This window comes from Lepidochelys kempii, chromosome 5 (assembly GCF_965140265.1).
Source record: "Lepidochelys kempii isolate rLepKem1 chromosome 5, rLepKem1.hap2, whole genome shotgun sequence".
In the NCBI taxonomy this organism is placed as follows: domain Eukaryota; kingdom Metazoa; phylum Chordata; order Testudines; family Cheloniidae; genus Lepidochelys; species Lepidochelys kempii.
The window spans coordinates 25,661,848-25,678,113 of record NC_133260.1 but is presented as its reverse complement, the minus strand read 5'-3'; the positions used below and the strand labels follow the sequence as shown (position 1 = coordinate 25,678,113).

The 16,266-nt window shown below is 41.3% G+C and overlaps 1 protein-coding gene across 3 annotated transcripts in view; it reads left to right on the top strand.

The window, feature by feature from the left end:
* LMBRD2 (LMBR1 domain containing 2) overlaps positions 1–16,266 on the top strand; it is a 56,549-nt gene that overhangs the window by 28,127 nt on the left and 12,156 nt on the right. For all 3 annotated transcript variants that reach the window (XM_073343755.1, XM_073343754.1, XM_073343756.1), the window contains 7 exons: positions 736–849; positions 8,255–8,438; positions 10,101–10,282; positions 11,306–11,439; positions 11,689–11,794; positions 14,911–15,008; positions 16,067–16,170. In XM_073343755.1, coding sequence (XP_073199856.1) covers positions 736–849; positions 8,255–8,438; positions 10,101–10,282; positions 11,306–11,439; positions 11,689–11,794; positions 14,911–15,008; positions 16,067–16,170 — 922 coding nt within the window. The remainder of the gene's footprint in view (positions 1–735; positions 850–8,254; positions 8,439–10,100; positions 10,283–11,305; positions 11,440–11,688; positions 11,795–14,910; positions 15,009–16,066; positions 16,171–16,266) is intronic.

Below are 16,266 nucleotides of genomic sequence, written 5' to 3'. Positions count from 1 at the left end.
AATGAAAACCTTTTGAAAGCTGTTATTCTTTAAAGCTCAGTTGAATACCAGCTGTCCTAATTATGTTGTTATGAAATGTGAAATTATTAACTTGGGATTCTGTTTATAGTATTAGGACTTCTTCTAGAATATGGAAAGCAAGCACAGAGCATTTTTGAACATAATGTAACTTTTAAAAAAGATTTTCATCTTGATGATCTGCTGACCTAACACTTGAGTTATAATTTATAATTTCTTCTTATGAGAGTCAACCTCTCAATGCAATCACATCTGTTTAGTATGATGTATATAATTGCTTGTCTTCTATAAATTTAGTTTGAGCTATTCTTTGGTGGTTGATGTATAGTTTTTTCCATATCTAGCAATAAAATTACATTGTAAAGGATAACTGAAAAATAAGTATTCTTTCTGCTTCTATGTACTGTATCCTATTCTGAATTTATTCATACAAACTTGAATAAAATACATTTTTCTTTAACAAGATATGTCTTTTTTTTTTATATTCTTCGAACGTGATCGTTTACATACAGGGAAATGCAGACTCCACTTTTATAAGTGAATCCTTTGCAGTATCGGAGGGGAAAGAAATTGAATATTTTAAGTGAAATGCATTTCAGTTGCATCTACTCTCCAAAAAAAATATTTTAAGACTTCAATAAAAGACCATATCCTACTGGTAATGTATGCTCTGCTTCCATAAATGAAGTATTTCAATTATTTTCCTTTTCCTACCAGTGTCCTACTGAATACCAGGAAAGAATGGGTAGGAATATGGATGACTATGAAGATTTTGATGACAGGCAAAACAACTATCCAAGTGAGAAAAGTCTGGTCAAACTTCACAAACAGGTAACTCGATAAGTTTCTGTTGCAACATCACTTCTCTTGCTAACTTATTCATTTAAGACCATTGTTTGTTCTTAAATAGTTGACAAATAAACTGAGATCCTTAATTTTCATGATTTTTTTTTTAATTCTGCTCATAAAACTGTACCTGTTTGTTCTATTTCTGAAAGTGGAACAAAACATGTATTAATGTATGAAATTCAAAAGGAATATCTATAGGAATAAAAATTGCTTATCTTATGATTGTTGTAGCATGTTTTAAATAGATGTGATGAGGCATAGCACTATATGCGCTCTAATGAAGAATCTCAAACAGAAATCGTAGTGAAAGCACAAGAAACTCATTGGGGAGATAAAGAAAGAAAATGGTGGGGGAAAGAAATGCTCAGTTTTGAAATACTCCTTTCACGTCTCTTTTTATAAATAGAATTAAATACACACGATCAAAAAATAGGCAGAAGTCATCTTTGTACCTGTTACTCCTTTTTAACTTTAGCAGCTAGTCAAAGTTCAGGGCCTTGTAAGTTGTTCTAGTTGGGAGTAGAAATTGATGACTGAATCTTATTCAGTGCAATCTTGTCTGTTTACAGGGAATGTACAAAGTTCTGCTTCTCCAAATGCAGGAGAAACTAAAAGCAAAAGTAGTAATTTCTTAGTTAACAGGCCTAAACCTCTTTCAGTCAGGACTCCTGACTCAGAACCTCTTTCTAGGCTTTTCCCAGGGTCACGTCTTTTCCTAGGGCTTACGGACCGGTGCTTGGCTTTCTTGCTCTCCTTCTGAGGATATGTCTACATTGCAACTGGGAGGTGTGATTGTAACATATGTAGGCATTCCACAAGCAGAGCTCCACCCAGGACCCATACATGAGTAGCTATCCCGTGGTGCCACAACTACACTGCTGTTGTTACTCAAGGTCGCTTTGATTTAACTAGATGAAAGCTAGCTTGGGTATGCATACATCTGCTACAGTCACACCTCCCATTTGCATTATAGATGTACTCTAAGTCCCGCTTAGGCCAAATCTATGTTACAGAGTTCATTTGACACAAGTTACATTGGCATACTGTTGCCAGCTTTTGTATATCACTTGGGTGCATGTACACTTGGCTGTTGGTGTCGTTGCTGTGCATTCTCACACCAGATGGTTGAATCAATGGAAAATGTGGATATCCCAGCATTCCCTGCACCGCCATCCAGTTCAATGCTTTGTTAAACATTTTTGCAGTGCTTTGTGGGATAGCAGCAATTTACCCAGGGATTTCTGAGAACTAAAGGTCAAGTTCCCATCCCATAATGCTTGTTCTATCTCATAACTTTTGTACTGTTTTTTAAAATTCCCACAGTCCTACGTGCTGCTTTTCAGTCTCTGCCATCTGCCTGACAGAAGCATGGACCCTGTAGAGCACAGCAAAATTTTAATGACCCTTGCTAATACAGGATGCACTATTCTCCTTTGTGGAACTTGAATGAGTATTACTACAAGTGAGGATGTGATGAGGAAAAAGAGATGAGGAATATCACAATAACTGGATGTTGGGCACAGTGAATAAAAATGTCAGGTTACTGCTGGCATTCATGGACTAGTTCCACGCTGTGGTTTGCCACTTCTGGGCCTGAGAAACGAGCAGTGATTGGTGGGATCACATTGTAATGCAGGTTTGGGATGATGAGCAGTGGCTGCAGAACTTCCAGATGTGAAAGGCCACGTTCCTGGATCTGTGTGCTGAGTTTGCTTCAGACTGAGTTTGCTTCAGTTTGGGTGGTGAAACACTGGAATGCGTTACCTAGGGAGGTGGTAGAATCTCCGTCCTTAGAGGTTTTTAAGGTCAGGCTTGACAAAGCCCTGGCTGGGATGATTTAACTGGGAATTGGTCCTGCTTCGAGCAGGGGGTTGGACTAGATGACCTTCAGGGGTCCCTTCCAACCCTGATATTCTATGATTCTATGACTTTGAGTGCAGGACACCAGAATGAGATCTGCATTGACAGTGGAGAAGCAAGTGGCCATCAAGTTCTGTGGGTTTGCAATGCCAGATTGCTGTCCGTCAGTGACCAATCAGTTTGGAGTTGGAAAATCCATAGTGTGGGCTGTTGTCATCCAAGTTTGCAAGGCCACTAAGCATTTCCTGCTGCATAGGACTGTAACTATTGACAATATGCAGCAAATCAGAGTGGATTTGCAGCAATAGGACACATATCCCTGTTCTGGCATCACCTCACCTTGCTAGTGGATACATAGAAAAGCATCTCTTTCTGTTGTTTGTTACGAAAGTGCTAGTGGATCACGGCCGACACTTCACTGATATCAGCATGGGCTGGTCAGGGAAGTTGCATGAAACTCGCATCTTTAAGAACACAGGACTTTTCCAAAAGCTATAAGAAGGGGCATTCTTTCTTGACCAGCACATTACCATTGGCGGTACTGAAATGCTTGTAGTGATTTTGGGGGACTCAGCATACTCCTTGTGCCCCGACTTATGAAGTCATACACTGGCTACCTAGACATCACCAAAGAAAGATTCAACTACTAACTCAGCAGGATGACTGTTGAATGTGCTTTTGGTAGATTGAAGTGTTGCTGCTCTTGTTTACTCACTAGCTTGGGTATCAGTAAGGCAAAAATACCCATCATCATAGCTGCATGTTGTTGTGTACTGCCTGATATCTGAGAGGCAAAGGAAAAAAGGCTGCCGGAAGGGTGGAGGGGTGAGGTGGACTGTTTGTCTGCTGAATTTGAATAGCCAGACACAATGGCTATTAGAAATGCCAACCATGTAGTCAGCTCAGGGAGGCTTTAAGAGTCTATTTTAGCAGTCAGCCACGCCAGTATTATGTGATGCTTTTATGAACTAGTGTGCCTTTGAGTGTATGGTGAGTTACTGACTCCCATTATGAATTCTGTAATGCAGCAGTTGTGCTTGGAAGTTAACAAATATATTGAGTTTCCAAAAATAGAACCTTATTATGTGCAAAGAAACAGGAAACAAAATTAAAGTGCAAAAACACAAGGTAAAGACATTTTATCAGCGCTGTAACAGGGTAACCGGTACTGTAAAAATCCAGATAAACAATAAACGTTTACATTTACATATTAAAAATGTATGTTTGTCATGTTACGAAATATGTAGTGCATTGTGGCTGATCTTGTGGTTTTCACACATTGTTATATGTATGGTTACGATTCTCCTCGTTTTTCCTCTGGCATGGAGTGGTAGCGGTAAGGGTTCATACCATGCTGCAATCTGTTATGAAGTGTGTGGAGGGTGGGGGAGAGAGGTAGGGGTGTGTGTGTGTGTGTGTAGAGGAGTGACCAGGGATTAGAAAGGCTGCTGAGTCTGGGGTCTTTGGACATGTAGATTGATAATGCTCTGCAACATCTGAGTTGCTTAGCAAACCCTTGATATCCTGGTACACTTTTCAATGCACCTTTCAGACCTTTTGCCTCTCTTGAAGCAACTGATCTCTTCATTCTTGGTCCTTCTCCATGGCCATATGGCTCCTTCCAACCCCTTTTTTCATTGCCAGTAGCCGTAGAGGACTGGAGGATCTCACAGAACATATCCTCCTAGTCCACTTCTTTCTCCTCTTGATAAGGTCAGATGTTCAGCGGGGGTGGAGGGAGCATCTCTCAAGCCACCACACCAGAGGGCTTTTGATTAGAGCAGGTACCTTTTAAGATTTACAGTCGCAACAGAAAGGGAAAGATAAGTCTCAACACTCCCTTACATTATTCCTCTAAATACCTTTAAAAAGAAATGCCAATTGTCACTGTAGTTTTGGAGTGCCTTATTACCGCACCGCTCTGTAGGTCAAACCATGGTGAGCAGGCCCTGAAGGAAGAGGGTGTACTGTTGCATAGAATGTTTTAGATGCTATAGAGGGAAAGTGTGGTGAATATTGCCAATATCTTTGCAGGCAGTGGTGATTTTGGCTGATATCTCCCTCCTGGGGGGTGACCAATACACAGAGAGACAATCTTCAACTGGTGTTCTGAAGCCAGCCCAGGCCCATATGCTGCTAGCCTATTTACTGTAATGGTGGCAGTGCAACTCATTGCAGAGTGGTGTGGGAAAGTGTCCTATTGCAGGGGAAGAAACAAACTACAATGCCTTGAAATGTTTGGGAGACTATTCCAGAGTATCTCCATGAAAGTTTCATCAAGATCACTCAAGGATAAAAGGGACATTCTTGTTCAGATAACCAAAGTATTCCATGTTGTTAGAGGGCTTATTCCTTCACCCACTTACTTCCCTGGTCCTTCTCGCATGAACAGAGAGCAACAATACCCGAAGTCCAAAGGTGCAAACAATTCGATGTTTATTGGGGTGAACTTCCAGCAAGCATGATTCCAGTTTCCTTCCTTAGTATCCTCCTTCCCAGCTCTGACACCACAGAGCCTTACACCTGTGTCCCTGTTCCCATTCCTACCCTTAGCCAAACATGATTCTAACTTCCTTACCCCCATTCCCTGTTCCCATCTCCCTTACCCACATGCCCATGCCCACCCACACCCACTCACTTCCTCATTGACTACAGATTATATAGTAAAACTTGAGTTCTGCTTAGCTATACCTTAACCAATCATTTTCCTGAAATTTAACTAACCAATCCTAACATATTGTAACATGATTATGTAACCAATTATATCCCACCACCTTAATTAGTTTACACCCAGCAAAATTAATTATAACAATCACAGAACCAGACAGAGATTATACAGACAAACAATAGCAAAGTGGGAACTACAATGACAAGACAACACAGAAGTGAGGATTTCACATCCCAGCTATTGATAAGTGAGTTCTTGCCAGACAGGATGCTATCAAACTAAGTTTCCTTTTACATTTTCTAGGCACTTCCCTTTCTCTGGAGGTGATAGGAACTATCAGGACAGGATTGTATTCCTAACAGCCGAATAGCACCTTATTTCAGTGTGACTAGTTTGGAATGTGAGGATGTGACTGTTCGCTTCCCAGCTTATGGCTGCCTCTGCTGCTTAGCCAAAGGCTTTAGCCTAAGAACAGGGCCTCAGACTGTCACAGTAAGAGAAGGCCCTTACACCAGCAGACAGTGATTTTGATTCTTTCTTTTATACCTCTATCACTAGCCAAGTGATAAGAATACACCTAAATTCTTAGAGTATAGGCCTTTACAGACAGGCCTGAATATGTATATCCTAACACATGTGGTCCCCTGTCCAGCCCAACAAACCAAAGAATGGAAGTGCAGACACCACCTCTGCCTTGTTCTTTTACCTCTCTGAGCGCAGGACAGTGATTGGATGTGGATTGTGTATTTAGACTATTATGCTACTTATTAGTAAAATGTTAGAGAATAATTTTTTTTTCTAACATATTACAAGTAAGCCATCAAAAGTCAGTGTTTGTTCTTTATACTTGCAGATGGGATGGGCACCATTTTTAAATGGGGAAGAAGGGCAGGTGGGCAGCCAAGGGAGGAAGGGAGATGAGATTTTTGGGAAACAAAAAGGTAAAAAATTCTTACAAGGCATAGTGTATGTTCATGGTTACCAGGGCTCAGCTGCACTCACCAGGTGGGGCTGGCTTGAGTTCAGTGGAGTTTGATAACTCCTGACTCACCACATGGTTTCAGTCCCCCTCTTCATCGCTGCCACCATCCCTCCACCTCAACATGTGCCTTGGGGGTCTCTGTCTCAGGGTCCCACAAAGTATCCAGTCATAGGCAGGAGGCTAGTGGGCTCTCCTCCAAGTATGGCATGTTCTTCATCATAGAAGAAGCAGGTCTGTGGAAGTACCAGATTTGTTGTTTGCATCCCTTGCCTTCTGGTTTGCCTACTGGAGTTTCTTCACTTTCCCATGACACCACTTCCATCCACGCTCTGCCCCCATTTCAGCATCCCCTGTGCAATCTGCACATAGATGTCTATATTTCTTTGGCTGTTTCTTAGCTGGGTTTGCACAGTCTCTTCTCACATGCTGAGATGCTCTGTGACTTCTTTCCTGCTTCAGGCAGGAGTTCATCTGGTAGTCTATATGCATGCTTGGAGCCAGCAGGGTCAGATGCTTGCAAAAGTGAGCTAGTGGGTGTGCTCATCAAGCTAGTCAGTCAGGAAAAATCATTTCAGAAAGACTGTAGGGGTTTTAAAGTGGGGGGGGCGGAATGTGGCTTCTGGTTTCTCTAACCTTGGGCAGTGGAGTTCAAAATTGTGACAGGATTGGCCACTGTTGCAGCAGTAGGGGCATCGTGGGACAACTGCTGGAGGACTATTAGGGTCAACACAGTTGATGCAGTATCTACACTCACAGTGCATTGACCTAAGTAGGTCAACCAGGCCTCTGCATTGCTCGGGGAGGTGGTGATGCTATTGAGTTGCTGTAATGGGGTGCATATGGTTGCAGAAGACAAATACAGGGAGTCCTTGGACTTAGGACACACAACGCAATTCTGAGGAACGAATTAAGTCAAAACCGCTTTCCCATAGGAATCAATGGTATGAAGAGGGGATTGATTCCTGAACCAAGGCTTGACACACTATTTTCACCACAATAACCCAGTTTTTTGTATTAACTGAATTATAGATGACTAATGTTGCAATATCAGTGTATTTACTGTACACTGTATTTTGTAAACAGAATTCAAATAAACATATAAACTCGCATATGCTGCTCAGAATGCCGGCAACACAGGCCCTGAAAGCCAGGGAGAACGGCACACTTGCTAAGCCTCCGCCAATCAGTGTTCAAGCTTTCTGATTGGCTCCCGGCCCCGGGCTCAGCCAATCAAAAATAAGCAGCAACAACTACCCGGCAACAAGCTACCCTGCTGCCTCAAAGCCAATCAGAAGTGACCCCTTCCAGCTCCATACCAGTATAACACAACCAGGGAGTGATTTCAAGTGAACTTTATGCAAATCGAGCATCGTAAGGGCGAAACGGGCAGTCAATTGAAAAGCAGCGTAAGTGGCGTCCGATGTAAGTCGGGCATCGTAAGTCCGTGGACTCCTTGTATAAGAGTAGAGACATGCACAACTAGGTCAATGCAAGTTGACTTAGATCAACTTAACTTTTTAGTGTAATCCAGATCTCAGTTTCTTATCTGCCCTTCTCCAGCTAGTCTTTTCCACACCCACAGACAGACCTGGTCAAAACAACACCCATTAGAACCCTCTGCCCACATGATCCTAGTTTCAGGGCAGACTCTTTTAGGCTTTGTTTTAGGTGTGGCCTCTTAACTGTCTCTTACAGCTCTCTTATGTTCACACCCATTCAGCTCCAAATTGGTTTTAACTCAACCCTTAACACAGTTTAACTCAGCTCAAAATACACCTATATGAGGTGGTGAGCAGTCAGTGTGGAGTTTAACAATTTTCTCCTATTTCTTGGAGCAAGCATTCTGTAACTGAAACTTTGGGGTTTGTTTACTATAGGTAATTTATTCAGTTCAGAGACACCGTCGTACGCAGGTGCAGTGGCGAATTCTTTTAGAACAAGCATTCTACTTGGAGGATGTGGCGAAAAATGAAACCAGTACAACTCGTCAGTTTGTTCATACTTTTCAGTTCCAAGAACCTGAAAACAGAATTACCCGATATTTCTATACACCAGCTGTTGGTAGGTGTTGTCATACAAATGTTGAGTACCTAAATGACTATAACTCATGCTTTCCTGTAGAGAGCATGGCATTTTTTCTCCTGTGTGAGTAATATTCATGTATACTAGTAGCAATAGGCAAATATACATCCCTTTGTGCTTGTGTGATGGAATAGACACGCTCCCTCCCCCAGTTGCCAAAAAGCAGTTGTATTTCTGATAATAAACTTAACGTGAAGGCAAATTAAGAGCACTTAGATACAACATAATGGCCACCTCCACAGAAATTCCAAAAGATTTTTCCTGGACACTATAGGAACAAAAACAATTTGCAACATTAGCAAGCAACACAACTAGAAAATTATCCAGCAATAACTCATTCAGTGCAGGTCATCCTGCCTTCCATAATCTGTAACACCTTAGAGAGGGCTGCCTTCAGCTCTCCATACCTTTAAGTTGGCCCAGTACCATTGCTGTGACTCTTCCACCGTCCTCTCCTAAAACAGTTGAGGGTATGAGGAAAAGATGTTGTTTTCTCGCTGTACCAGACAGTTGGAACCCCAGCCCCATTCTGCTCCTTCTTTAGGAGATGCCTTCTCGTAATCCAGCTTCCATTTCCAATTTATCAGGGAACTAACCCACTATAGAATGATGCATTGTGAACCTGCCAAAGTGCAACAACATTAATTAAATAACCTAACCTACTCTCTAGGTCCCTGAGCTGTGGAGAGAGAGGCAAAAAACCCCATACCAGGCCAATCTGGCAATTTGGGGAAAATGTCTTCCTACTGTCAAAAAGGTGACTAGCATGATGCCCACAACAAGGGGCAAAAACCCAGTCTTACTCTTATTCCAAAGGGAGGAGCTGCTGCTCCTGGATGAAGAATAGTTCCTCAAGCAAGAGGAAGGGTTAATAAGCCCTCCCCTTGGGTGGCAGGAGCCAGTAGTCTTCTTTGGCAGCATTCTGATCAGCCAGTCAGCTAAGGAGTACCTCCCATTTCACCTCTCCAAGCCCATGAGGAGGAGATGAGAAGAAAGGTGGAGTGCACTGCAGTCATTAAAGGAACCCAAGGTTTTCTTTCCTTTGTTGGCCCAGACACAGGCTCCCCAAGTCTGGGGCTGTGAGTTGTGGGAAGCACTAGCTAAACTAGCAAAGACATGAGTTATAATTATGCTAACATATATTGAAGCATACATCTTATGCACAGAGAGTATCTTCACAGTTGAATATTTAATATTCAACCATCTTAATTGAAAAACTGAAAATCAGTCATTGCTCCAAATATACTGTCTAATTCCTATAAGCAATGTAAACCACAGAATCTTTGTTTTTGTTTATTTTTTGGATGGAGTAGTTCTTCCTGTTACCAGCCCAAAGTTTATACATGTATGCATACTTTATTTTTAAACGTGAAATTGCCTTTTTCTATATATTTGTTGCATTGTTTCAGAAATAATAATTTACGCCTGAGACAAAGTTACAGGCATCACAAAATCAATGAGTTCTTAGATTACTATCTCCACAGATTCCACTCTTAGTGCAATTATGCTTGAGATAGGATTCTTTTCAGCTAGCCATGTCAGTTGGCACCGTGCCTCAACAATACTATTTTGAAAATTTCCATCTCTCCCTATTTCTTATATAAATTGTATTAATCTGCTATTTATTGGGTTTTTTTCCAGAATGGTACTGGGAATGTCTCCTTCGACCATGGTTTTACAGAATTCTTGCTATTGTTTTGGCCACATTCTCTGTAATTGTTGTGTGGTCAGAGTGCACGTTTTTCAGCACTGAACCTGTTCTGTCCTTGTTTGCTGTCTTCATACAATTGGCAGAAAGAACGTACAACTATATTTACATAGAGGTCAGTTTGGAATGTTCATTTAATAATCTTATTGTACAGATTTTAGTTCCTACAGTAATGAAAGAGACCAAGTTTATTAAACTTAGCCCTTGTAATCTATTATCTATGAAAAATTAACCTCTGACTACTGAACCACAGAAGCTCTGTAAGCTACCCAGGTACTAAGACTAATTTGGTGGCAGTGTCTCCTCTTCTGTGCACCACTCTATTATAACCGGTGGAGTCTGACCCAATTCAGTCATCTGCAGGAACATAAAACTGGAGTAACTTGATCTAGTTATGTAGACATGGGTTGTTGGCATGGTATATGGGACTCCTCATTCTCTTATCATCTGGGCTAGTTTCTTTTTCAAGGTTCTCATGTGTGCAATATTTGCTCTGAATATACCAAACTGCCACCAAACGGCAAGTCCGTAGTCTTAGGAGCTGTGAATTACTTGAGAGACATACCTCATAGGAAATGAGCCCAACATATGCAGACAAAAATACATGAACTTTAAAATGCCTATTTTATTATTAGAGGGTCCTGTATAAGTCAAGGAAGAGCTTCCAAGCTACTTATGGTAGTGTAGTATTAATCTATTTCTTTGTTTGTTCAACTCATCACCATTGTCTAATTGCAGTTACCCGATTTAACTGCAACTATATCAGTAAATGCAGCCTATAACATGCTTTATTTTACACTGTGGAAATAGGAAAGGAGCCCTTTTAAATCCTTCTTAGCTGTTTGAAAATACACTTCATACTTTTGCAACTTAGTGGAGCTAACATGTTTGTTTTTAAACAATATGATTTCATTGCTGTATTTATTTAAGTACATCTTGTATGCAGTACATTGACAGCATTGTATATAGGCCTGTATAGGCTAAATTTATGCATTAGTTATGTTGTAATTCCATGACACAATAGAAATAAACAATTTTGCCCTAAGTCTTTTGTTGCTATAGGCTAGTATTGCAGGAGTTATTCTGATATAATTATAAATTTGAAAGAAATAGTAAAAAATGAATATTTTGTTTCTAGATGGCTTGCTTCCTTACCATCTTCTTCTTAAGTATCTGTGTTTACTCAACTGTCTTCAGGATTCGTGTATTTAATTATTATTATTTAGCTTCACACCATCAGACTGATGCATATAGTCTCCTTTTCAGTGGCATGTAAGTACACCATATATTTTGTGGGTGTGTATATATAGATTGTTTCTGGGACTGCCTCTTTTTAAATAATAAATTAATTTTAAATCAATAGTGTTTCAGATATAACCCTTGATGATCAGATAGGTGTAATTTATTCAGCATTTCATCTTTTAAAAGCCACTTCATATCTAGTTGTGATATTATTCTTTAGATTTTATTTTATTAAGGGGGGAAATTGCTTAAAAGCTGCTAACTGTTAAATTTATACAGGTTATTCTGCCGTTTAACTCCACCATTGTGTCTGAATTTCTTGGGTTTGACTCACATGGATTCATCCATCTCTCACAAAAACACTCAGGCAACTGCATATACGTCAGTAAGTATAGAGAGAATTTATCTTGATGCAATATAGCTTAACAGTCAGAAAAACAGTTATGAAATGAAATGTTTACTGTATAAACATAGTTCTTCATTTTGTTGCTTACTCAGTATTAAAGCAGGATAGAATTAATAACTCCTGAGAGAATTCTGTGCCAAAAAAAATAATTCTGTGCCCAATATTTTAAAGTTCTACATATTTCATTTGTCAATAAATGTGGAGATACCCTGCACGTGGATTTGGTGGTGAGACTGCACCCAGCCCTGACACAGCACAGGAGCTGGCCCTCCCCAGATACACCCCGGGGCCCTGTGCCACGTACGCCAAGATAGCAAGCAAGAGGGACAGAGGCATGCATGCACGCCCAGCCCTGGCCCCCGATTTTGGTGTGGGACATGCAGGCTCAGCCCAGCAGGATCCAAGTGAGGAAGGGCTTAGGGTGAGGGGATCCAGGTGTGGAGTGAGAGGGGTCTGGGTGAGGGCAGTTTGGTGGGGGTTCCGGGTGCGTGGGGGAATCTGGATGCACAGGGATTCATTGGGGGTTTCCAAGTGCAGGGGGAATGGGATTTTGCAGGGGGTCCAGGTGAAGGTGGTTGGGGTTCAGAGGGGGAGTGGGGTCTGGGTGTGTGTGACTTACCGGGGTGGCCTGGGTGCTGGGGGAATGGGGCTTGGTGAGTTGGGGGTCTGGTTGCAGCTGATTGGGGCTTAGTGTGCTGGGGATCCTGGTATAGAGGGTTCGTCAGGATGGTTCAGGGGCAGGGTGTACCCTGCGGTGATTTACCTCTCCACTAGCTGTTTTAGGCGCCCAAAATGATGCACCCACACAGCTGGGCAGAGGCGTATGACCAGTTTTGCAGCTTCCCTTTGCTTCCCTGTCAGAAGTCATTTTTTCTGCAGGGAAACAAAGAAATCTGTGGGGGACATGAATTCTGTGCACATGCAGTGGCACAGAATTCCCCCAGGAGTAATAGAAACTGTTCTCCAGACTTATTCATTGGGCAAGGTCAAGATACTCATTGTCCCTTCTTATCATTATCACTGGCAGGCTTGTACTCAGTTTGACTCTCTGAATAGTGTGTGCTGTGCTGAGCTAAATGAGTGCAACTTACTTGTAACTTCCAAGTGATATTTGTTTTTGCACATGGACTCCAAATTTGTAGATATCAGTAGCAAATATAAGTTGAGAATGAAGATAGTAAATCTGGTTTTTGTTAAGCAATCAGTGGTTTGACATTGGTAGAATTATCATTTTGGTGGTAGACTATAATCTTGTGGGCGTAGTTTATTTATTGATTTAGATTGAAGACAAGATTTCTAACCATGGCTGTATGTGCCCTAAAATAATGAATCATACAATAAATGCAATTAAATCTCAGCTGCATTAAAATCAGTTGCACAGTAGGGCTGTCTGTTAATCACAGTTAACTGATGCGATTAACTAAAAAAAAAAATTACTGTGATTTAAAAAAAATTAATTGCAATTAATCGCATTGTTAAACAATAGAATACCAATTGAAATTTATTCAATATTTTTGGATTTTTTCTACGTTTTCAAATGTATTGATTTCTATTACAACACAGAAGAAAAAGTGTATGGTGCTCAGTTATATTATTTTTATTACAAATATTTGCACGGAAAAAACGACAAACAAAAGAAATAATATTTTTTCAATTCACCTCATACAAGTACACTTTCATGATAGAGATTGCACTATAGTAACTTACAAATGTAGATTTTTTTTTTGTTACATAACTGCACTCAAAAACAAAACAATGTAAAACTTCAGAGCCTACAAGTCCACTCAATCCTACTTCTTGTTCAGCCAATCACTAAGAGAAACAAGTTTGTTCACATTTACAGAGATACTGCTGGCTACAAAAGTGCCATGCGAACACCTGTTCTCAATTTCAGGTGACATCATAAATAAGAAGCAGGCAGCATTATCTCCTGCAAATTGTAATCAAACTTGTTTGTCTGAGCGATTGGCTGAAGTAGGACTGAGTGGACTTGTAGGCGCTAAAGTTTTACATTGTTTTATTTATGAATGCAGTTATTTTTTTGTACATAATTCTACATTTTTAAGTTCAACTTTCATGATAAAGAGATTGCACTACAGTACTTGTATTACAGGGGTGGGCAAACTTTTTGGCCCGAGGGCCACATCGGGGTGCAAAACTTTATGGAGGGCTGGGTAAGGAAGGCTGTGCTTCCCCAAACAGCCTGGCCCCTCCCACTTCCCGCCCCCTGACTGCCCCCCTCAGAACTCCCCATCCATCCAACCCCTCTTGCTCCTTGTTCCCTGTCCGCCCCTTCCCGGGACCCCTGCCCCTAACCGCCCCCCCGGGACACCACCCCCTATCTAAGCCCCCTGTCCCATGCCCCCACCCCCCAGAACCTCTGCCCTATCCAACCACTCCCTGTTCCCCATCCCCTGACTCCCCGGCCCCCCCGAACCTCTGCCCCATGCAACCGCCCCTTCCAGGGACTCCTGCCCCAACTGCTCCCCGGGACCCCCTGCCCCTTATCCAACCCCCCAGCCCCCTTACCATGCTGCTCAAAGCAGCATGTCTGGCAGCCGCGCCACCCAGCCAGAGCTAGACACGCTGCCGCCCAGAGCGCTGCCCACGCGGCGGTGGGGCAGTGAAGGGGGTCAGTGGGGGAGGGCCCAGGGGCGAGCCTCCCTGGCCCGGAGCTCAGGGACCGGGCAGGACAGTCCCGTGGGCCGGATGTGGCCCACGGGCCATAGTTTGCACACCTCTGTTGTATTAGGTGAATTGAAATATACTATTTTTTTTTGTTTTTACAGTGTAAAGATTTGTATTCAAAAATAATATAAAGTGAGCACAGTACACTTTGTATTCTGTGTTGTAATTGAAATCAATATATTTGAAAATGTAGAAAACATCCCAAAATTGATTAACTCATTTTTCATTTGTCAACATTCATTACAAATTAGTTATTACAAATAGAGTTATGTAGATATTTAGAGAATGGATAACTTATTGTATTGTGACTGGGTCCTATGGGTGCGAAGGTGGTAAATTCTAGACAGAAACAAAAAGAATGGATGCAACTGTCTTATCTTTGTACTAATCAGTATTTTTCTCTTCAGATAATGGGCTCCATGAGAGTGTTGTCCGTCATTGCAGATGGGTTTTATATATATTATCCCATGCTGGTTGTCATTCTCTGTATTGCCACTTACTTCAGGTGAGTAATTGGCAGATCTGTAATCCTTTGCATTTATAATTTACTTAGCACTGATTTCAAAATGTAAGACATTCTTTCTCTGCTCCTCCCCACCCCCCCCCACTCCCCCGCAGCATCATGTTAACTCAAACTATTAAAAATGAGACTGTAAGTCAGTTTAGCATTTTAGAATCTGCAGCTTTTAGATAGGAATACAATTTTTTTTAATTCTTAAAAAGCTGAATGATTCAATAAAATGTTGAACCATTCGCCAGAGCTCAGCAGTCTGAAAGTGCAAAAGTTACATTAAAAAGTTTTTCACACCATGAATAAACTGTTAAATCTACTTAAAAACAAGCAGATATTCTCTCTGAGAAAAGAACAACAGTTGTCACCATGGAGAGAACACAAAGATGGTTTCAGGCCTCCTGATTCCAGGGTCAGACCATTCCCCAATAAAAGTTAGAGCAGCCTTCTCATGTGGTTGCCCATGACTCCATGAGGCTGTATTAGCAGCCAGAGGTCACTGTGGCATAAGGATACCTGGGGCATGACTCCTGCACTGGAAGCCAGAAGTGAGTTTACATAGGCTCCTCTATAGTAACTCATCCTCCATTACTTATCATCTACACAGAGGGGAAATCCTCAGTGTTTTTACAGTAGTATCAAAGATTTGACACAGCAGCTATAATTTTGGTACTTGTGAGATTACTGCAAGCAGGTGCATTTCTTCTTTTAAGTTACTTGCAGTAGTGATAGGAGGGAACACTTCTAATAAATTGTAAGCATGCTTCCATTCTGCTGTATTTCTGATTTAACATAATTGAAAGGACTTTTGTGGGGTGATGCATGCCTTTCATTCACAATCTCAGTCTAAGTACCTCCTTAGTGCTCTGAATTTTCATCTTGCTTGCTCAGCAAAATAAATTATGTCCTTTTTAAAATGTAAGTTGCCAGTATGGTAAGCTCTTCTCCCTGCATTTTGGGGATAGCTAGCTTTGCATGCTGCAGTGCAGTTAGTTTCAACTTCATTTTTATGAATTAAAACTTTTTTCTTTTATCCTTTTTGTTTTTGCCAGCTTAGGAACTCGTTGTTTGAATCTGCTGGGGTTCCAGCAGTTCATGGGAGACAATGAAATGACCTCTGACTTCATTGATGAAGGAAAGGAGTTAATCAGAAGAGGTAATATGGGTAAAATCAATGTATCTAAAATTTTGTGATAAAACTGAATATTGTTTATGGCTTTTTAGTACTTAGACCCAAAATCTAAAATTGCAA